Genomic DNA, 24,202 nt, shown 5'->3' with positions numbered 1-24,202 from the left:
AAATATTGTTCATTACAAACTATGTATTCTGAACCCAAAATAAAATAATAAAAAAAAAAACAGAAAAAAAATCACCTATTAACTTTTGCTCTGTTTGGGAAAAAGCAATAAAATATTTTTGCATAAGGCACCGATACTACATGCAAACAACGGAACCATTTATGATGTTAATTGAAAGTCTGACTTTAATCAATGTTTAATGAGCATCTAATGCCAAGTCATTATCTTGGTACAGTTAATCTGACATCTTGGTTGATAATTTATATCCTGCACAGATTTCGGACCTGAGGGTTATTTAGAATAAGTGTACGTGCCCACGAGCTCCTATACGCTGAAATATGAATGGCATTATTTTATAATAATAACTGTAAAAAATGGTAATACGCATTATGGGTCAAACAGGACTGTTTCCGAATTTAACAAGATGGAATTCAGGGAATTTCTTGTAAAGGAACTTGGATACAAGATATCAAAGCAACCAATAAATTATATCAAAACCAGGAATAAAATATGATATATAGTCTTTTTCCTACCAGCTACGTGGCTAGGACCAGCGGACCCTTTAGCGTCAATTCGTTCTGTATTTACAAAAGCCGTTGTCAAAATTATATAGCAAGATTCTAAAGTTTGGGACAATTGGAATCCACTATTTGACCGAGGTTTGCAATGGAGCTCCATATGGCCCATAAGCCTTCTAACACACATATGGAAAATTATTTATGTAATTTGGCCGATTTGAGCTGTGCTGTGACCTGAAGATTGAGCGGCTCACATTATGTCTTTGCTGAACCCTCATTTAATGGGCGGCATGAAATTTAGACAATTTTAAAATATTTTAAAGTCAAAGAAGAACAAATTACCAAATCCCTCTGCGCTGGTCTTCAAATTAGGATGCAGAAGCCAGGGTTGGGTAAATGAGAAGACGCAGAATCAGCCAAAAAATACACAAAGCTTTACAACACTCCCCCATCTGTCGTGGGGGTCCGGCAAATACAGCAATTTCACGGGAGTCTTATATTTGACTTAATATAAAATATAGGTCTTTACTAGGTAAATACTGTACATTTTTTGCTCCACATTTAATTAGAAAAACAAACTGCAAGGGCGTTGAGGGTATTTGCAAATACTTGATGCCAGGTTGGATGTCACACACCTGCCAGCCTCTTTGAGGTTTATTCACTAAAGGGAGAGTTTCCAGGAGAGTTGTTGTTTTTAACTCCCTCGCTTTATTCTGAAAAGCCATCACTGGTAGGTTTCTCCAGAAAGAAGGGGGTAGGCTGACCCTGTATAATGCATAATTCTGCATGTGAAAAGGCTGAAGAAATCACACCGATATGACCATACGTTACACAGGACCAGCCACGCTCTTGCTACAGCAGAAGCTCATTAGGGTTGGGCATTCGTAGTGTGTATAACCAGAGGAGTGCACCCAGTATAAAATGAAGTAAAAAGTATTTGACCCATGACTGGATCCGCTCTGATCTAGTTAAAACAGAAATGTCAATGCGCAACATATGTTGGAAAGGCATTGCCAAAGTTCATAGGGCTTACAGGAGTCTAAGCCAAACAGCGGCATATCATTGGGTTGGGCAGATATGTAATCAGATATGTAATCATAATTATTGCCGGTATACTGGTTTTCATTGCGCCCTTTCACTGCAACATGCATAAGCAAAAATAAAGTTGTTGTAAAATAGTCTCTAATCTAAAATATAAAACAATATATCAAATGAGATGTAAGAATAATCACGCCAGGGTTTGTGGTGTGAAAACACAGCCACGTGATGGCCAGATTAACCAAGCACAGAACGCATCTCGTTAAGTTCCTGATTAATTTGCTCTTTTCGAAATGGAAAGGTCAACAAATGCCACACAGCAATCCGACAATGGTACTTATCCCAAAAAGCTTTATTAATGTGCAACGCGCTGCTCCTTTTGGCCTAACTTCATTAAAATTAACACATTCCGCGGCTGATCCGTAGAAGTAGCCATCCGTATTTTTAGACACCAACCTCTACCTGAAGCATTCCGCATGGTCGATACTCAACGGACGTCCAGCCTCGCATCCAGAGCCAAAGTTGGCAATGTCCCCTCACCTTTCAATCTGGTCATCGATGGACCACTTCGGCAGGAATGAAGATCAACCCCATGTCATTTGCTATTGTCCCACTCAATGAAATGGAGGCACCAACAAGTTGCCCTCCAACCTTCCTCAAGTAAAGTTCCCATTATGCCCAGTAAGCACCCGCAAAGTAAAAGGTGTATCCCTATTCCTAGGTGAGCTCCATTAATGGTGCAGGTGCTCCTAAAAGGTGATAAAGACTTATTGGAGGCCTCCTATGAACGGCTTCCATTCAATGGCCCTCTATATGATCTTCCCATCATGTAACGAGCTGAAAAACTTTTATTTTTTTGTGATGCTTTTAAACTAGCTAATTCCAATTTGTCTTTGACTCTGCTCCAATAATCATAATAATTTAGTGGAACTCAATCACAAACCAGTCCAGTTAAGCCAGGCAGCCTAATTACCTATCTGTATTCATTAACATATTCATATATCTATATAATTACACACCTGACGAGCGTTGCGTTGGATTAAAAACCTGCCATTGGCAAAGTACTATAGCGGAAGGGGCACCAAAACTTGACCCCCCCCCCTTTATTTAATAATTCCCGGTAAGCTCCGGCGTGAACGTTTTGAGCGACCCCGACCTATTTCAACAATGGAACAAATTTCCTTTGAAAAGTGTGTCTCATTTTTAATTAAGATTTATACATTTTCAATTATCTTATGACTGTTTCGCAAAAGCAGATGCTCTCATCTCTCCTGGTAAACACATTTTGCAGGATCTCAAATAAATTAAATCTAATTTGTTTTTAAATTAAAGAAAAGCGATTGTATTCAGATTCTTAGGGAAGAGAAAATTAAGATAGCGAACATTGGAATGAACATATTAATTAGTAGCGAAATAAGTGGGGGGTTTTTTCCTCCTTTCTATGCAGCTGATGTTGGAAAAAATAAAAAAATATAACAGAACGGAAAGAAAATGTGTAACCGGATATGATGAAGTCACAGAAACCGAAAATCTAAGGCACCTGTAGAGTGGTCCCTTTGAACCCCAAGGAGGGGTCGGAAAGCTGCAGCGCTGCAGTTTCTCCCTGAATTATTTTATTATTTTTTTTGTTTTTTTTTTTTAAACGTTGAACAGTAAAATAGTAATTTTTATGTATTATTGGTTTAGGAGTAGTGGTGGTGGTGGGGGGGGGCTGTAGGAGACTTACGGGCCATGACGATGGCCCTGAAATTAAAATCAAATTATGTCAATGGAATAGGGGTAAGCAATCACTGCTTGCAGGGCTGCTTGCGGAATATCTAAATATTAAGACATTTTAGAGATTATTCTATAAATTCAATAAATATAGACTCATTCTTATTGCAGTGACATATGTATCTATAGGAACGTTTATCAGAAAAATATAAAAGATGTTGAATATTAGACTAAGACTGTAATCAACCTTAATTAATTTTACGTTGAGTAATCATTGCAGCCATAACCGCTCAAATTTCTGTACACAAAATAGTAGATGTTCAGAAAGATCTTCAGCAAGCAGTACAGCATTTGGGATTTGTAATATAGTAACTTGGGTTTTCACTGTGAAACCAAACTATATAAATCCACACAATACCAGGGGAACGTGTTTATGGAGGTAGAGAAAGGCCAGTAAAACCTCCGTGAAAAATTAGAAGACCGAGAAGGAGGAAAGCTAGAGTAAGGAATAGCTGCCATCAACGCGGCCGACAGGCACCGCTCATCACTACTACAAGCTTATTACCTTTCCCAGGGAGAGGCCACGGGGTGCCGGCTTTGAAATAATTTTGAATTTGTGAATTTCATATTGTTACATGTGAAATATCTATGAATGAAAAAAATCTATAAAACCGACAACAGCGGGAAACCAAGGTTGATACAAAACAAGGTAACAATCTTTTTGGAAGCATAGCTACTGTCTTCAGCAAACAGATCAGTAAAGCGTCTCCTGGTAGCAGCCTTTTTGCACATATAGGGGGAGGAAGCCATGAAGGGAATGTTGTTCTGGGTTTTGGGTGACCAGTCACTCTCTGAGACCAAAATCCATTCTTCCTCCTCTGATGCCCCTCTTTTCAAGGCGTTTGGAATGCTCGCTGTGTATGAGGCTATCACAAGGCTCTATGGTCCTAAAAGTCCATAGTGGGAAATTAAATAAAATGTCTTGTTAAAGCCCCTCTAACAGAAAAGGCTTTAGCCTACTTAACAAAATAATCAATTGGACTTGCGTTGCCTGTGTGAGTAATAAGATTGGTCAACCATCTTATGATTTTGGCTATTCCCCCAAAGCATTAGAACACTTAGAGACTGTATGCTGTTGGTAGAAAGCCTATGGGTCTTATAAATGTCCCTTCCACTCCTCAAGTATGAATTTGAAGAATTAGTTATACTTAAGTGCAAAAGATTTCCAGGTACTAAAATGATTTGCCATATAAACAATTCAGGTGGTCCAACCATGGTGACATCTGCATTCCCCCTTTTTATGACACAGGTGAAAATATGGAAAAAAAAAACATGAGTACATGGTTCCCCTTGGCGAACCATTTTAAAAGGGAATACACAGGCCTTTCAACCCTAGATTGCACAAGTAATCCTGGAGGAAAGGTTGAAATGTAGTTTTACCAACATAACCACCGACGGAATGGAGACAACAGGAGAAGGAGAATTCCATCAGTTGGTGTGGTCATAAGGTGGCTTTTCCAACTAAGACCCAGTATGTTTTTATATATGTATATAAGAAATATCTATTCTCACGATGTATAATTTTGCCTGTTCTGAGACAAGGTTGCCTGCAATTGCTAGATAAAATGATCGATCAAGGAGAGTCATGTGAGCAGAACTTTCACAAAGAATGCCATGTAGGGTAACTTCTCCTCCTTGTTTAGGACATAACTTTTTCAAAATGATTTAAGTGATCCAGTATTAGGGTGACTGAATGCCCCTTTAATCAATAAAGCCAACAAAAAAATTGAAAAAACTAATACAAGACAGCAATGATTTGCTGTGCATAATTTCCATAAAAACGGGAAGAAAAATTCTGATTACCCAGATCTAGATTTTTGTGTACAAGAAAATCTACAAATCTTATGAAATGAACACCTCTGTTTTGGGGGGGGAGAGGTTTGGAATACTCAAATCTTTTATTCAGTGTTAAAAGAAATGAATTCTACACCAAATTATTCCGCGACACTGGAAGCCAATCCCTTAAGGCTAGGAGGTATCGTCACTGCCCATACGTCCATGTCAAATATAAAAGAATATAATGAAACGTCCCGGAAGCTACTGGGAGAAGAAAAAGAAAGTCTTCGGCAGTAAAAGGATGACAGTACACCAAGATCAAAAGACAATAACGGTTTAAAGTTTCTCAAAACAGCCAACAGACGACTTAAAATGTTATCGTCCCATAAAGTAACATTTCAAGTCAAAAGCATCTTGTTAATGCAGCCGACTTCTACAATTATACATTTACTTATATACGTACAGCACAGTGTTTGACATTTTTGGTACAAAATGTGTTTTCAAAGTTTAAAATAACAGACAATGAAAATATATATATATATATATTTTTTTTACTCCATATTTCAAGTATTTTAGAACAACCTGAAATAGAATTATTCAACATATTTATTAAGCCAGGCCCTGTGCAATATTGAACAATGGAGCTTCTCAACCACCTTTATAACAAGGCAATGTTCTATGTAAATTTGGCCGAAGCCAAACCATCCCCCCTCCCCCCCAAAAAATATAATAAAATAAAAAATAAACACTTTTACCAAGTTAAACGATCGATTTATAATCCCTCATAAGTATTAGAAATTCTAATTCACGGTTCCTTCAAAATCAGAACGTAACGGATCTTGATAGGTACGGAAACGTATTTTTTTGGTAAGTTTTTTTAATAATAATTACATTGACCATCAAATGTATAACTGAGAAGCTAGACACTGTGTTAGATTTGCAGTAAAAGCCAATAAGTGGAGGCGTCGACGCTAATATTGGTGAATAAGCAGATTTCGCGGTGAGCTATACCGATAATTTGATACAGAAGCATGTGCAGCTCTCCGCAATTTCATATTGTAGCATGTGCAGCATACGTGTGATATAGAGGTTGATCGTTACTTAAATTCTTTCTAGCGAGCCCACGAGATCAACTATCCTTCCTCGAAATGTGGTTTCTTAAGGATAAGCGTATTATGACAGCATGTTATATATATTTAGTAAGGCCAACGCACACAAATTCTCAACATTAAACACAAAGCATTCGCTTATAAGAGTGTGGCATTGATGGAATAATTAATTGTCGATACTAGTTTTATTTTCCTTCCTTTTAACCCCTTAACGACAAAGCCTGTAACATTTAGGTGCTGAAGATGCATTGTTTTCAATAGTTTTAGGGACCGCCCATTGTCCTTAAGGGGTTAAACATCATTGGTGTTTATACAGACAGCCCATACGGATTATAAACGTTCCTAAAATCACTGGTATATTCTGCTATCCAAATATATAGGTTAAAAGATATTTAAATGTGTATGTATTCCAGCGATATGGCTAAACCAATACATAGGTCACCTGCTCTGATTCCCAAGAGCTTCCCACCTGAACGGCTTGTTTGTCAACTGCCTTGGGAAGTAATTATCACAACAACATGTCAGAAATATACCACAAGTAACTAGTTCAGGCTCACAAATTACGATTGGATTGGAAATACTGCATGTAACGCTTAAGAAACGTTGAAATATTAAAGCATTGCGGGTGTTCTGAAGCTGCTGAAGGAACTCGAGAAACGGTAAAGACGGAACATCAAGCTGAAGAACTTCTATTCTGTGAAGTACCCTCAGCGTCTATCCTGTAACCGGCCAATATGTCCTCTACTTAGAACACTTTTTCTTTTAACAAAAAAAAATGCTTCCCTCTTGGAATTTATTCAATCCCCTTGAAATGTGTAAATGCGTCCATTATATCCCCCCTGCCCGTTTGATCTTCTACACAGAGAGAGTGAAGTTTACAACACCTTGCCCTCCGACGGCGATGTGACCATCTCATCGTTATAAAGCCCCTTGTGTGAAACACAAGGCCCTGACAGGCAAATAACCACAAAAGAAAAACCATTTATAAAGAATGCTAAAAATGGCGACCATTGGCTCTAAGTCGCACTACGTAAGCAGCCACTTCGGCCGCAGCTTTAGAACTTACGAGTATCTGTTTAAATGGCAGGGACTGGTGGTTATTAGGCTGAACAGCAGTAATCTCTGGGGGGCGGGGTCTCCATTAATAGGTGCGCAGACTTTCAGAAGCATTATTAGATAATATTTGAAGACGGGTTGAAAAAAGCCACCAGTAGTGGAATATTTAACAGTCACAATTAACCCCTGAATAAAAGGGAGTTTTGAAAGTGGGTATGAAGCCCTGATAACAGTCCACAACAGGCGTTACTGAACTGCATTCCCTACAATCCACTGCCAACGGTGCCGGACTGCAGCACCCATTATTCTTTGCAGGGAATGGGACTTTGGCAGTTTAAGGCCAACAGTTGGCCTTCTTAACGTCTTGTGACTCTTAACATGTCTTCGACCGCAGATTAAAACATTCTCTCTGGTACCGCTGACTGTGGACCCAATCCCTACATTTTCTCACGCGTTGATTCTGTCGTATGCCACGTCTACTAAACAAAACCAGTATTATAAAAAAAAAAAATAAAAAAAAAACCATGTTACACATAATAGATTCCCATACTTCGAATGGTAAGTTTACAGGACTTTCGTACGTAAACAAAATTATTTTGCAGTACTTGTTTACAAACTGCGCTGGCCTTCATAAAGAATTAGGCACTGCCTGGAGCATGAATTCGGAAGAAATAAAAAAAAGACAGAAAGGTAACCTAAATGAATTCCCGAAATCCCATCAGCTCAATGCCAGGCAGTAACGTCAACTCGACCTGAATTGTGCTGCGATATTTACTTGAACACGATGTAAACAAAGCAATCACATATTACACATTTTCCTATAAAAAAAAACCGAACTGGCTCAGAGGACATTCCCTCAAAAAAATATTTAAAAAAAAATAAAACATAAAACCAGTTCAACGTTTTTGACAATTATGCAGAATTTCAATATCTTCCACAATGCAAGTTATTGGCTTTATATAGAGTCGTGATGGTTACCGGTGATCTCTGGCTTAACGTTATATTGCACATAATTAACGATATAACTGCGTATCGGTTATTTCATTGACCTTAAAGTCTGTTATTCTGATTCAAATAAAGGATTCTTGTAAAAAGTGCAAGTCTGCATTTTTTTTTGCTCTTGGTGGAATCTGTACAAAGTTTATGTTTTTTAAATGTACAAGCTAAGAAGAAAAAAAAATAATAATAAAAATGCAGAAAATGAAACGAGATCCACTGGATTTAAGCCTGGAATCAAACGACAAGGAAACACGAGCCAACCCTTTATTGCGTGTTTGTTCCAGGGATCTGGTAAAACAACATGCAATAGAAAAGTCTATAGTTGGGTCAATTCATTGCATTCGGCCACCCGTAGGGCGGTTTTCCGCTAATTTACAATATGTTGCCTCTTTCACTAGGGTGTAAATGTCTCCACCGTGTCTGAGAAATAGACAGGGTATCCATCCCCATGCAGTGATCCAATTTCTCTTTCTTTCAAGCCACCGCTGGATTTCAGCCATGACATGATCTAATCCGAAATTATATGGACCGTCTCTCTTTGATGGGGGCTAAGTAATTTACAGAATACTTCTAATCAGTCGTCATTACTGCATTATGGAGCTAGTGCAATCCTGCATAGCCTGGTCACAAGACAAGGCACAGATTTTTTTTTGTTTGTTTTTGTTGAGAAAAAGAAAACTCAATAAAAGAAAAGAAAATGAGAAAAAAAACCCAAAAAACTGGCATACATGACACAACTTGGACTACCGGTCAAATGGAATTTAAGGCCATTTAGTGAATTAGAGAGCAACTAGTCCAATTTAAAGCAGTGGAGTAGATGAGACGATCTACCCGCATAGCAAAACAATAGAACGGTTTTCAATTCCGTGGGTTCCACCGGAGACAGGCCCGGTCGCAACCGTACGAAGCCTCGTCGGGAGGGAGGGATGGCGTGGAGGCTTAGCTTGGTACTTCATTAGTAAGCGAGCAAGACTGGAAGGTGCAGGGGATGTCGTAGCCCACCAAACACAAGGAAGGGTGCACAACCGGACGAGCTTGTCACGCGCCTGGCACCGGGTTTCATAAAAGCTGCTCTGTCCCGCTCGGCTTCTTCAAAAAATGAAAGAAAAATCAAATGCTTCTGCGTAGCTATTTAACCGCTCGACGCACCGAGCGTCCACCAGTCCTCTACGAGTCCAGCCATCAGTTCACGATTGCTTTAGCCGTTTCCGCGGGATGCCAAAAGGTGGGCACTGTGCAGAAGCTAGCGCTCTAAAGGCCTCGGCCACCAGATGCGGATGGGACTGGATCATGGATTTCCAACCCGCCGTTTCCATTATGTCCGTAGCTTGACTGGAATTTGAAAAGAAACCTGGTTTAGTATCAACATACCGGTTGCTTTTAATATTCATTTAAATAGTTTGGAGACGCAGCATCGGACAGCTAATAAGAATGATTTTTTTTTAGATTATAAACTCTTGAGCGGAGCTCTCGTAAGCCAACCATACTTTGGGATGTGCCATAAAGCAAGATGGCAGCTCAGACTCCTCAACTCCATTTATATATCATTCCGTCAGCTCCAAACAAATATGCAGATCAGTTTATATCATAGAAATACTAAATAGGAAAAGCTCTTACTTGTTATTCCAGTTCTTCCCATCTTTGCAACCCAATTGCCTAAGAACACTACATCTAGGGGAGAAAAAAAAATAACACTTTTATAAACAGATGCATCACAATAAACCTTTTTCTTATTACTGTTGAATGTCTGATCCTTTCCAAACAACAAAGAGTAATCCACTTGCCTGTTTATAAAGTCTATTGCTTGTGCTTTCAGCTGCTCAGCGCTGTGCAAATCAGCGAGTATAAGAACATCGGCAACATTTTCTACTGAGAGGTTACTACACAAGGCTTCTTCGCACATGACTTTTAGCCGTTCCAGTGCATACTAAGATAAAGAGCAAAAAAACAATGACTTTGAAGGAGAAAAGAAAAAATAAAATCAGCCAATACCACATAAAAGTAGTAATAAAGGTCAAATTTATATAAATACTAGAATTGTGCATCCGCAATTCGTACAAATTTTAATTTTAACAATTTAAATTGTTACATTTGTTAATTAGTACGAATGCCGAAAACATGGAGCCTCTCCGACAACTGCTTCCGTGCCGCTGTTTCCCAATTTCCGCTCTCCATTTCTGCTTCTCCGCTCCTCCATCTCGGATTCTTCTCTCCTCTTAAGTGTACGTCTACAACAGGGAGGAGATCACACAGACAACCTCTACTCTGATTGGAGGAATGTGGGGGTGGTGTCCCCATGGCGTGCACGGAGGCTCCGCCCTGTTGCAAAAGTATTCTGAAGAGGAGAAGAGAATGCCGACGAGAATCAGAATCAGAGATGGAGCAGCGAAGAGAAATGGGGAGTGGAAAGGAGACGGTGGTTGTCAAAGAAGGAATGAAGAGAGCGAGTGGGTAAAAATTATCCCCAAATCTTTTTCCGAATTGAATGGGCAGGAAGCAAACAAAAAAAAAGCAATAGACCGAAAAACATTTGTCTGAATTGTTTTTGGCCCATGTGGATAAGTACCACATTATATTTTTATTTAAAAAAAACGCTGTACAAATGAACAAAAAAAAAAATATACTGAAAAGGTTACAGAATGGGTATACTCACTAGGGGCCAACTTGGCGAGCCGAGCATGATGAAATTTCATCTTTGGGGAGTTGCTAAACAGGAAAACGCGCAGGGCTGCCTCATTAACTCGGACCCCGATGGGTCCCAATGAAATAAAGCTTTCTGGTGCTACTAATTTAGATTGCGTGTTTAGTCTGTATTGAAAACATCGGGCCTCGTGGGAGCTCGAGGAAGCTGGGAGACGAGACGCAGGCGGTAAATCGAGCAAACACTCACCCTCTTCGAGTTTAAACAGTTATCCCAGAGATCAGCTCCTCCATCCGGGACTAGTGAATATACCTACTGATCTATACCACAGAGTGTGAGGAACCCAAAACGTGTCAGATCACAGACATTCAGAAACAAAATCGTTTATTTTCCGCTTCGCAGACTTTCAATCAGTTCAACCTTGAGAACGTTACTCTGGGAGGGTAACGGAACTTAATTAATAAGTCAATTACTTACTTTATCTGCTGCTGCCAACAAGTTATCAGCCATCTTGTCAAGATTCGGGGCTTTGCCGGTGTAAATGAATCTCATCATTTCCTTAAATACTTCAGGTTCTACGTCTTGAATATCTACCCTATTCTGCATAACAAACAAACACAATCTTAATCACGTCAAACATTTAGTGTGAATAATAGCACAACACGTACAACGCTATATGCAGATTTTAAATATTCATTGAAGAGTAAACCTGAACATTTACACTTTGAAACACAAAAAGTTTGCTGGCACATAAGAACCAGCTAGGTGGACAGCTAGAAAGGGATTAAAAAATCCGCTCCATGGAAACAGGATTGACAGGAACCCTGAATCTTCATACTTTCTATACTTTTACAAAGGGGGGGGGGGTGGAAGGAGAAACATTTTAATTAAAAGTCCTGTATCCAAGAATCATGGAGGGTCCTTCCCAACGGTACCATCTGTACAGAACGTGAGTTTTGGGCCTTGGGGTCCCAATTCAGCAAACCTCAAATCCATCCTCAAGAGATGCGTTTAATCTTTCCGTGGCAAAATGCAGAGGATTCTAATTCTAAACTCCAACGTCCACGATCTTCCATGCAGCAGATGTCCAGAGTCTATAGGAGCCTCAACCCCCCCCTTATAGAAACAAGCCAGGTGTTCATAGTAATTATCGGGGCATTTCTGGTCAGTTTTCACAGCATAAATCTTACCTTTTTACTTTCTTCCATTTCATGTTCAAACATTGCACTAAATACTGGAGAGCGAGCTGGAACGAGAATAGAAGGAAACGTATATGTAACAGAAACATAAAAATATGGGTTTCCTATCTCATGGGTAGCAGTCAAGGTGTGGACAAGGACCAATAAAACAGAGCGTTTTACCTGCAAGAATAGACTTATGAGCTTTGAATTCCTGTCCTCCTACGTACAAGCTGCAGTCCGTGAATCTCGTCGTTTCCCAGAGACATCCCAAATCCTCCGCCAGGCGGCATTCTGGTACTTTTAAGTTGTTTGTACTGGATTGGCCCGATATGTTCACGGAATCCTGAACTACACTTACCTATAAAGAGAAACACGTCATACTCCACATCATTATTTATAAAGCAGATTCCATAGCGCTGTTACAATAAGAGGTAGTGAAAAATGACATCATAGCGCATACTGTATACTTGTACAGAAGGAGAAGAGGACACTGCTCTTGCCAGCTTATGATCTCATACCTGCCCTCTTCTACCCCGCCCCAGTGGGCGGTGCACAGGCACAATTCTGCGCATGATCGGTAAACTTCTACTCCCCGAGCTTGGGTGGTAAGCGCTACACAATTCTGAGCATGCTCAGTATGCATCTGTACTGCGGTCCTGAATCCCGCTGAGCTCTACTTCTGTCCTGAAAAGCAGGACAGAGGTAGAACTTGGCAGGACAGTGGGATGGAGAAGCAAAATTGGGACTGTCCCGGGCAAGCCAGGACAGTTGGGAGGCATGTAATCCATTCCAATTAACCGTAACCCTTTCTAATACGCAGCCACCAACGGAATTGACCCACCGCGCCAGCCGTTTCTAAGACATTCACAACAGATGGAACATCCCAACCACAACACCATCTACTCTCAGCCAACAGATCCAAACTCAAAGTTAAAATGCTACAAAGCAATAAAAAAAAAAATCTCTACCTGGATGCCATCTCAGGATAAAAACATAAAATTCTATCATTCTCAAATATTAAAGGCTTAAAACGCGCCTCAATCCTTTACTTAAAATTAAAAGCTCTGATAACGAAGTAATGTAAAGCAGCGGTTCAGACAGGCAATTAATGTGGATGAGTGTCCTGGGAGTTGAATCGTTTGAGAGATTCAAGCGTTTTTGAGGATTTTAGACGGGTTTTTGAATTGAGCTTCAAGTGTCTGATGGGAAGACTTGGGTTAATCCGTTCAGAATCTCAGAACCACCAGATCCGAAACGGAAGGACCTTTGCGTTCAATAATTGTGGGGGAGACATACTGTATAGTACCCCACACGTATTTGATTTAGCAAGGGGAGTTAACAGCTATTCTTTTTTGGAATTTATGTACTTTTCACAAGTCCAGAACTTGTCCCAAAAACAATTGATCTTGTGAAAGCCATCTGTAGGAACCTGATTAAATGTACAGCAAAGCAATACGTCCTGGTGAAAATGGGTCCAGGAAACTGAAAAATGGCACTTAAAGGCAAGCAAGGATATAAATGAAGCCTTTTTTCCTGGGAATAAATTTTATATATAAACTAACATAAAAGACTATGAATATGAGAAACTTTATGTTCCTTTTTCTGCAAGTAACAAAAACCTATATAGTTTACGTTGCTGGATACCTACTGATATTACAAATAGGGCATCTACAGAATACCAAAGAAATAGACCCCCTTTAACCCTAGGTGTGCCACAAACACTGCACACAATGCTATGCAGCTCTCAAGCCCTGAAAAAGTTAGCCGATTTCCAATCCCAGACAGAGATTTCACCCCCTTTCATATAATTACATTCATAAAAAAAATAATAAATCCATTGTACAGCTCATTTAACTTGTCTAAATGGAAATAAGATGTGCTATATTTGCACCGTGTCGTCTCTGGGGCCATATATCAATTATTCCCTCGCACACAATAATATCATATAATTAAGTTGCAATCTTGCCAACTTTACACATTTCCAGGAGACGCGGATGAAAGCAAATGAATTCGCAGTTAACACGTACATCAGCCTTCAAAGCAACTAATCAGCCCCGGTGCATGATAACTTGTAAATGCATCTTCCCTGCGCCGTGACCTTCCGCCGATTGATAATTTACGACATGTCACAGATTACCGAGAAGCGCCGTCCGGTGTTATAGAAGATCCTCCAACCACGACCACAACACAATTACAATCATATTATCCATCTAGGTACAAGGGAGGTATTAAAAGTCAAATCTAAAGAGACGCAGTTTAAATAGATTCATTAGCAGCATTGACGCGACGATAGAACTACAGGATATTCCAAACATAAATCTGAATAAATTAGAGATATTCCAAAAAGTTACATGTTGAATGGATGGGATTTTGCCTAAATGACCCAAAAACATGTAGAGTTGCTTTATAGAGTTACCCCGGACCTTTGCGTTGACAAACAGCAACTGGCGTCTTCTACTGGGGTCTTGGTGCAGCCATGGATGACTATATGGGAGCGTGTATGGCGTAGTGAGCCATGGGTGGGATCTGACCTGGCTCTTGCTGCACCATTGGTCGGCTAGCCAAACTTATTATAAAAAACACATAACCACAATAAAGCCTAGAACCATGAATTATACTCTATGCTTCAAAAATTCGGGGTCACTTAGAAATGTCCTTGGTTTTGAAAGAAAAGCAAGAAAAGGCGTACAGAGGCCCTTTATCACTCCCATCACTCCTGTGTTCCAATGGCTCTATCACTCCCATCACTCCTGTGTTCTTGAGTTTTTTTTTCTTTTTTGAAAGAAAAGCAAGAAAAGGCGTACAGAGGCCCTTTATCACTCCCATCACTCCTGTGTTCCAATGGCTCTATCACTCCCATCACTCCTGTGTTCCAATGGCTCTTTATCACTCCCATCACTCCCGTGTTCCAATGGCCCTTTATCACTCCCATCACTCCTGTGTTCCAATGGCACTTTGTGTTCGCTGATGCAAGTTTAAGTTTAAAAGGCTAATTGATCGTTAGAAAATCATTTTGCAATTATGTTACAGCCAGAAATGTCCTTGTCTCCCTTGAAAACAGCTAAGTGACCCCAAACTTTTAAATGGTAGTGTACACCAGCTCATACACAACACAATAGGAAATGTAAGACTATCTATGCCCACGCTAACTGTCCAAGGTCACATAGGAGTTGTGCAGCACCGCTTTATTAGACACTAATTAGCGGTAGGCCAGCCAGTCACTGACCTCGGTTCATAGAACTGCCCACAAGTCAAACGAAACTCGCACAAAACATAAAAAGGTCCAAAATCATAAATAGGAGCATGAGCCGGGTTGCATTACTCCACTTGCGTACAATAATAATAATAAAAAATAAAAATAATGGGTCAATAATTAAAAAAGGAATTAATAAGGGGACAGATGAATGGAAACTGGGTTAAAAAAAATAAGAAAAGGCTACTCACCTCACAAAAAAGTGTAAGTTTATCATCAGGTAGAAGACCATTCGCTTCATCAAGTAAAAAATCCCGTCTAATAAACTTCTTAAAGCCCCAGTCTTTGCCTTGGACAAACCGATAAGCTCTCTGACTCTCTGTTTATAAAATAAAGAGATAAATGTTAAGGGGTTCCCTCTTACCAGTGATAGGCATGGTGCTCACCTCCGTACCTTTTCAATTGAATTGTTTTCCATTGGTACAACCAGAGATACAGAGTAGCAACGCAAGAGCCACGTAGTAAAACAATCCAATACGATGTACATAGGGCTTAGGTCATGGGAGAAGCGTTGCCCTTGGAAACTAGGGGGGTGAAAGGGCATCTAAAGGGGACCAGAACATGGTGGCTCTGTTTGGAAAGAAATGTGAAAATGGGGTAGACACACAATTATGTGCAGCATCATCCCAGTGGCCCTTCTGTGCTCTTGGAGATGTTGAGGAGGGAAGACACGCCAGTCAATAATATCACAGACTGAATTAAGGAGCTCTCCGACTTGCCCAATCGGATTTGTGCGCACTCCTTCACTGGGAGGCATAAGGCTGGCCCCAATGTTAGGCGACCAGAGATGGAGCGGTGGAGGGTACAACCACCAGAAGAGACAGAGAGGAGGGTTTATCCACCAACGTTCCCATCACCCATGTATACAAGGCACTGTTATACATATTATGAGACATCGTAACATACCCATAGCCTTTGTTTCTTCCCTTTTAGCGTTGAGGAGAGAAAACTTAAATTTTGCTCGGACTTCACTTTTTGGACAGCTGACAAGTAGTAAATATAAGGACAGATAATCTTTGCTCTCATCATCTAATCCTTTTGGGTTTACTCGTAGACACCTGTGGAGGCACAAACACTTAGTTTAGGTCTTTCAAAAAAATAAACAGAACTGAATTAATAGGAGATAGAACTAGAGTTCATACCATTTCATCTTGTCATTTGGCCCTGACGAAAAAGTGGAACTTTTTAAAACTTCTCCCATTTCCTCTCGGCAAAAACTGAAGTTATTTATGGTCCACATATAGGAAAATTTCACTACTTTAACCTGAAAAAGAAAGCAGTTACTTTAGGACTCCGTTGTTTATCTGCAACGTTGCCAGATGAAATCTGTTGCAATCGCAAAACAAAGGCTTAGGTACATTTGCAATTGATCTGCACCTTGTCAATGTTATTAAAAAAAAAAAAAATCTATTGAGTGGGATGCCGCCGATAAATATAGGATTTCATTAACATTTTCTTTTTTTTAACTTGGCATTGTGGATGCTCGTGCTTCTTACTAAGTGGCAAAGAAATGGTTAACATCGCTATGTCATTGCCATAGACATCAAAAAAAAAAGTGTCCCTGTCTCCTTTTCTGTGGCTTAACCTCTTCTCTTATTTCTTTTTATTCTTCTTTCTTCACCCCCTTCTCCCTGGTAACAGCTCCATTAACCACGCCTCCCAGAGCTCTTCCAACAAAGGGAGGGGCCTCCACACACCCTTTCCTCTGAATAGTGGAATGGGGGAGAGGCGGTCCCTGTAGTGCACACCGTGACTCCGCCCTTTCGAGGAAGTACTCCAAGAAGTAATAATATTGCCGATGGATTTATGGAGAAAGAGAGGTGCAGAAATGCTTCCGCGAATCCATCTTTAATATTCTGGCCTCTTGGAATTCTTCCCGCAAAAGGGAATGGACCTGGATGCCAGAGCTGATACCAGGGAGAAGCCGACGAAGAAAGAAGACAGAAGGACAGGAAGAGGCAAGAGAAGAAGCTGAGCTGCCCAAAAGGAGATGGGGACACAGAAAACGGTCAGCGAAGAAGGTACGAAGACATTGAGAGAGATCGTGAGGGTGAGCGAGAAGATGAGGGACAACAAATTTTTTTCTGAAAGGAAAAAGCCCTCCAAATTTCTTCTGAACCAAAAAGAGCAGGAAACTAAATTTGTTGTCCTAAAAGGAATGGACCAAAAACAAAGAAAAAAAAACTCAAGAAAAAGCAAGACCAAGGACTGAATGATAAAAAGCTACACTGGACCGAATAGTTCTTATCTCTAAAATGTTAACCGGGCGCCTCTTACTCTTCAATGACAGGCTCACCGTGACTATATAATAAATCACATCTTTATAAGCCATCCTTTACCAGTGTCCTCCACTAGACCATGGATCTATGCGCGGAAGTCAAGCACAAAGGTTCTGTTCTGCTCTCTTTTAATTAAATGTATTTAGGACATCAAGAGGATAAGCTATATATGCAGGCTCATTAACACCCACAGCTTCTCAAAAAAATCCCCAAAATCCACATACGTTCTGTCTCTGGTCTGAAAAGCTTAAACAAGGAACGACCGGGTTCTTCACTTAAACGACCCGACATGGGAGAAAAAGCACGCGCCAAATGCTGCATCTTGTGCCGAAGCCAGTTAAGAAGCAGCCGATGTTTACCTGCGTGTAACACCAGCTTTCAGCTACAGGTCCACTTGACATCTCAGCAGGAGGAGGTGGCGTGGGTGCTCTCGACATTGTCACCGTCACGTAGCTCTTTTCAATGTGAAATAAAGCTTTGGTTCTCTGCCTGCATTAAAAAAAAAGAGAGAAAAGCACATTTTACATAAAGAGTGAAGAGCTCTTTCAGAAAACAGAGAAAGAACAGCTTGTTACACGGGCGGCAACAAATAGTCTTCTGAAGAAAGCCTCCTCGCAACAATGTCAACAGAGAGGAAATAATGGAGCAGATACTACTAGCCCAGGCTGGTCAAGAAACACAAAGTAACATTTTTTTCTCCCTTTTTCCGTAGGAATATCATCAGGTGATCCCTATGTTCTGGGGAGCTAATTTCAGAACTGAGATTAACTATTCTAAGGGGGTTTGGCCCCAAAAAAATATAAAAAAAATAAAGAAAAAGAAGATGTTCCAAGTCAGTTCTTCAGGCCTAGCTGTTTAAAACAATACGACGTGCCAAGTAAAAAAAAATAATTACATTTATTTTTTAAATCAACCTTTTTCCTCTTTTTTACCCTACGGTGCGGTGACCTTGTCAAGACAGCTTCTTGAGAATATTCTAAAGTTGTGGTTGACCACCACTGAAGATGAAATCATTTATCTTCTGAGCTGTAACCTTTGACATTTCGACTGAATTTCCCTTTTTTTTTTTTTTTAGTAATTCTGCACAATGAGAACTTTCCTTATTTCCCTGAAACAGGAATCACTATGAATGAAGCTTAAAACAATGAAAGTACGTGTCAGCTTTTGCTACGGTTATACTTTAAGTATTCTCTATCTCTAAAACCTACCAAGGTTTAGAAAAATACCCGAGTAAAATTTAAAAAATAAAGGTTAAATTAAGAATAAAAAGAAAAAAAGGGAAAAAAATTAAATGGTTTAAAGGTGAATGGTTTAAAGGTTTAAGTGACTTTACTGGAAAAAAGTTAAGTAAAAATAAATAAATAAAGTTAGGGCACCCCTTTCACTGATCTTTTTTGTGCTGCACGTTACTGTCCGGTTGGGCGCATTTTCTTTTTGAAACAATGGGTCGAACATAATTGTGAGAAAAAGACAAGGCTTTACGGGGGGAAGGGCAAAGTTTGTGAAGCTTATTCACTTTCCATGGCTTGCCCCCCCACCTTTGACCTCTGGGTCATTTCTGTTTTGCTGCATATTGGTTTAAAAAGTATATATTGGGAGAGATAAGAACGTTTACACGCAAGTTCCAGAACTAGACTTCTGCCAGGTGACCAGCAGATGAGAACCGGCGGGACCCCTTAACACCGACCGTGGAACCGGCAGATACATCGAGGTCACGCAGTAAACACCGCCAGCCATGGAGTTTGATGGGGAGAACCCGGCACCCTCGTCAACAAGGGACGGGGAGAACCCGGCACCCTCGTCAACAAGGGACGGGGAGAACCCGGCACCCTCGTCAACAAGGGATGGGGAGAAGCAGGCACCCTCGTCAACAAGGGACGGGGAGAACCCGGCACCCCCGTCAACAAGGGACGGGGAGAACCCGGCACCCTCGTCAACAAGGGACGGGGAGAACCCGGCACCCTCGTCAACAAGGGACGGGGAGAACCCGGCACCCTCGTCAACAAGGGACGGGGAGAACCCGGCACCCTCGTCAACAAGGGACGGGGAGAGCCCGGCACCCTCGTCAACAAGGGACGGGGAGAGCCCGGCACCCCCGTCAACAAGGGACGGGGAGAAGCAGGCACTCTCGTCAACAAGGGACGGGGAGAACCCGGCACCCATCAATGGGCTGTCCTATGAAGGTCTTTGTAATGAGTAACTCTGGGTACGGGGATCCCTGGTCATCCCTAGTATTGTTTGGTGTTTTTTAACCCCTTAAGGACAATGGGTGGTCCCTAAACCCATTGAAAACAATGCATTTTGAGCCTGTACATGTACGGGCTTTGTCATTAAAGGGTTACTAATTCTTTACATTGCTGGCATTGTCTTGTAAATTTGGATGACTTCTCTGAATACAGCACCCTGTATGCTGTTCTTTGCATGAGATTATCCATTATTATTCCTCTAGGTGAGCATCAGATCCTGCAGCCCTGTACACTGGATTCTACAGACAAGTGAAATGGGAAGTTCCATGGGAAAATTTAAAAAATACCCAGTGCTGCGTACACTGATTAGGTAATCACTGATAAAACTTGGAGGCCGCCATTGTTGTCAGTCATGTGATATTACAGCCAACCTTCCCGGCTCAAACACCACACTTTTTTCATAAAATACAGAGAAATCTGATTGTACAATTAATTTTAGCATGTAAACTCGTTATAGCGAGAAACTGGAAAAAGAAAGGCAAAATAACATGGAACGAGATACACGCTCAAATCCAACACCAACATATAATGGAAAAAGGCCACTATGTGAATATAGCTAAAAGTAATATATATATATTGATATTTGGAAACCATGGGTAACCCGCACACAAGTAGGACTAGAAACTGAGAACTGAAAAGAAATCATAATAATTTAAGAGATACCTAGATGCTATTATTGATCCCTTCCTTATGGATAAATGCATTTATAATATATGTATTATTTATGAATGTGTATATATGTTTATATATTTGTTGTTTATATTTCTTTCTATTATGTTGTCTTTGTACGATATTTATTAAGTATTTGTGTATGTATGTTATTTGATATATTTACAATAAAAAAAAAAAAAAAAAAAAAACACACCACACTGAGCTGATGCTTTATGGCAATGCTAATGAAGTCCGTTGCTCCAGAGACTTTCAGTGGTCAGAGCGTCTGTCTTAAATTAAGAGAAAAAATCTGGCCCCCTTAAGCCATCTCTAGTGGGGACCACCAATGAACAGGACCTGGGAGCTCTGACCTCAGAACACATACACTTTAACATCATTTGTTTCTGCTGCAAACAGGAGGACCATAAGTATGACATCATACTCCAGCAATCTCAGTTACTGGGACAAATATAGCAAAGGAAAGGGGCACAGAACTTATAAAGCCAAGAGCTGTAGTTGGCCCTGTGTCCTGCATGGGGTAAACCAACACAGATACCACAGCGTGACATTAAACCAAACTTCTATACTCCAAAACCAGAGAGAAGACCGATGACGACGTAAACCCTGTAAGAATGGAGCCCGGGGGTACAGACAAGTGACTAGCCCAAAGGCACTGTCAGGTTGCCTTATACTAAAACCACCCCAAAGAAAAACAGAAAACACCGTCAGTCTTTATTCCGCCCCATGTATAAGGTAGAAAAGCTCTTGCGGAGATCGTTAAGGTCTAAACTCTTAGGACCCAAACGTACTGGAAATTTGGGCTTCTTGCAAAATAATAATTACTTGGAACCAAATGAGTCAATGACTTCATCGTACGCTACAGCGGGTCCCAACCAATCACTGAAGGGTTAAGTAAATCGGTTACAAACGTATGTGTCATTATATAGATTGGCATTTGTTTGTTTGCAAATAGGTGTGTATAGCGCTGCACTCCGGAAAGCAGCGTTTCAGAGCTCATCGGGTCCCCATCTCCAGGAGACGTGAGCAGATCAAAATCATCAAAAATAAACTATCACTGCGCACTCTTGCAGAGACTGGAGGGCCAGAGGTTTGGGTGGAATGTAAGGAAGCTTTACTTTACCGAGGGGGTGGTGGATAGATGGAACAGCCGGCCAGCAGAAGTGGTAGAGGCTAATACAGAGATGGGATAGGCATACGGCTCCTGAATCAAGGACGAGACCAACGACTAACGTTTGGGTCTTGACAGCTGGAGAAACGGGCGGACTAGACGGAGGCCGAATGGGGCCGATCTGCCAGCAGGTTCTATGTGGATATAAGCATTTCTTGTACCATTTACATGTCTTGGCAAGTCGGGGCGAACATGCGCATGAGGGGAGCGCCGGGGGGTTGCCGCGAGGTTCAGAATTTGTCCGTGAGGTTATATTTAGGGCTACAAATGCACCCGTTCTAACTTCCCGAGCAGCTGAAGGTGATAGGAGTAGCTGCCCCACTGGTAGCGTTTGCTGCCACAGGTTGTTTTGGTTTGTATTTAGTAGATCGGCCCAATGGAGAGCATAAAAAACACATAATTCTGCGGATGCAGCGGGGACACCTTCTCCAGATTCCACCCCCTTTATCAAAAGGGGGGTCTCAGACATGCATTATATATAATAAATATATATATACACAGACATACTGCGTGTATCTAAACATATGTTTACATTATATAAACATGACACACACTATATACACACACATATACACACTATACAAATATATATATACGTATCTGTGTACTCCGCTTCTACACATCCTGATCCCCCCCTCCCTAGGAATCGCTGATGTTGCCATCTGCCCGCTGCGGGGCGGTTACCTGTCTGGGGCTCCTGCTACTGCCTCTCGGGGTGTTGTTGCGCTGCTGGGGTGCCCCGGGGGCGCATTATCCCAGGGCCTGCCCCTATCCTCCTATGCGCGGGGGCCCCAGTGCCAGGCGGGGGATACGTCGGGGCCTGGCTCTTGTCCCCGGTTGCTGCCGCTGCCCTGTGTCGGGGGGAAGGAGGAGAGTTCCCGCTGAGTCCTGCCCCGGGTGTCTAGGCCCGGCCGTTGTCAGCCAATCATGCCGGGATTAGGCCCCGGCGAAGCGGACATCACAAGCGGACAGGAGACGGAAGATGCCAAACGGTGGAAATGAAGCCGCTGCCGCAGGCGGCCGCCATACTGCCGGAAACCGACCAAGCCGGGCCGGCCCCGCTTCCCGTGACGTCACCTGGCGCCGTTCCGAGGCGAAACGGTTCCGGCCGGTGACGAAGCGACGTTGAGCTGCCTGACATACCGGGTGCTCCTCGGCCCCGTTACCTCAACTTGTCTCTGTTATTCAGTAATACCCCCTTCGGTATGAGTTCCACCGGGCTAGCTGCGTCACTTACAGAGTGAACCGGACACACCGACTACCGTGGGCTAAAAAGCATCACTGTCATGAGGCAGAGTTTTAACTAAAAATCCTCTGCGCTTATTGTTATCGGTAGCCGTCGGTTAGCGCTCTGCGGGGGTGGGGCTTATTGAGGAACTGGGCGCGGATATGCAGTTTGAGGCTAGAAAAGGTTCCTCCATTCCCTATTCATTCGTGAATTCCAAGGCCCCAAGTGACTGCCTTGTTGCTAAATCCCAGGAGTTTTACCCCAAACTCTGTATCAGTCTGTATATTTCTCCCTTTCTTAATGGTATCCAAGCATTCCAACTGGCCCTTTACTCCCTTCTATATGGCAGCTGAAATAAATGGGCACATTTTTAATTAAATTCAGCATCTCTCTGCCTTTAAAATATTGATGAAATAATTAGAATCACTTTAAATGGATTTTATAACTGATTATTAATTAGCGTGGCCCTTTTTCCCCATTTAAATAAACAAGGCATTCCATTCTATTTAAATCCAACAATCCCGATGTTCTCCAGATATAAGGCACATTCCATTAACTTATTGACCTTTCCATTATTGACTTTTTGGTTAAAATCGAGAAATGGCTTGTTTGCCGCGATTCTCGCTAATGAACTTTTATGCGTAATTATATGCGTGATGTATGATACGGTGAACATGTCCCGTAGCTGCATTTTAATCAGATATGAATACCAGTTGGAATCTACTGGTTTTGTGGATTTGATCATATTAACTAATCATTATTAGTTATTAATATTATTATTATATTATTATTAACTAATCATATCCACATATTTGATCAACTGTTTCCAGATAACATATAATAGTAGTAATAATAATAATAAATATGTTTTTATTATTTTCATTTTTATTATTAAAAGCATGTTTAGGATTTTTTAGGAACATATATATTTTCATTGTTTTTAGTTTTGCTTTGGCAAGGATAGGGTTATAATCCATATTTTAGTAAATTGATTTCATTATTTGAAGAAATTAGTCTGTTGTTTCCATGGGCCCCAGGTCAGTACCTTCCTTTGATCTGAAGATTGGCATTTGGACATATATGTTCATTTCAAGGTTACACCCACTATCAGGATTAAGCCACGCCTTTATGTTAAGCAACACCCCCTAGGAACGGGGAGCACTAAGCATCTTCGGGTATACTGATGTAAATATTGTGTAATTTGGGGGGGAAAAAACTATATAATAAGTTATGTTACTGTCCAGAGAGTGTTTTTTCCCTAAAAA

At 41.1% G+C, this 24,202-nt stretch overlaps 1 protein-coding gene across 1 annotated transcript; it reads right to left on the bottom strand.

Moving 5' to 3' along the window:
• Positions 1-9,409: 9,409 nt before the first annotated feature.
• Positions 9,410-22,738, bottom strand: SPOPL (speckle type BTB/POZ protein like). Its single transcript, XM_053470833.1, has 11 exons — positions 22,394-22,738; positions 17,983-18,112; positions 16,487-16,608; positions 16,251-16,402; positions 15,536-15,663; positions 12,272-12,449; positions 12,101-12,156; positions 11,388-11,510; positions 10,054-10,196; positions 9,887-9,940; positions 9,410-9,601 (listed from the first exon to the last, which is right to left on the bottom strand). Exons 2-11 carry the CDS (start codon positions 18,058-18,060, stop codon positions 9,457-9,459), a joined length of 1,179 nt encoding a protein of 392 aa, XP_053326808.1. The 5' UTR covers positions 18,061-18,112; positions 22,394-22,738; the 3' UTR covers positions 9,410-9,456.
• Between the last annotated feature and the right edge of the window lie 1,464 nt (positions 22,739-24,202).

Source organism: Spea bombifrons, chromosome 7, assembly GCF_027358695.1.
Source record: "Spea bombifrons isolate aSpeBom1 chromosome 7, aSpeBom1.2.pri, whole genome shotgun sequence".
Classification (NCBI taxonomy): Eukaryota; Metazoa; Chordata; class Amphibia; order Anura; family Pelobatidae; genus Spea; species Spea bombifrons.
The sequence above is the reverse complement of the archived record's forward strand: the minus strand, read 5'-3'. Positions and strand labels throughout refer to the sequence as shown.

Bases quoted from the DNA above. Each gene is read 5' to 3' on its own strand.
- SPOPL (XM_053470833.1), bottom strand. From the start codon at position 18,060: ATGTCGAGAGCACCCACGCCACCTCCTCCTGCTGAGATGTCAAGTGGA. The intron at 16,403-16,486 runs GTATGAACTCTA...GTGCCTCCACAG, and splicing joins CCAAATGACAAGATGAAATG to GTGTCTACGAGTAAACCCAA. The intron at 12,157-12,271 runs GTAAAACGCTCT...TTCTCGTTCCAG, and splicing joins TCATAAGTCTATTCTTGCAG to CTCGCTCTCCAGTATTTAGT.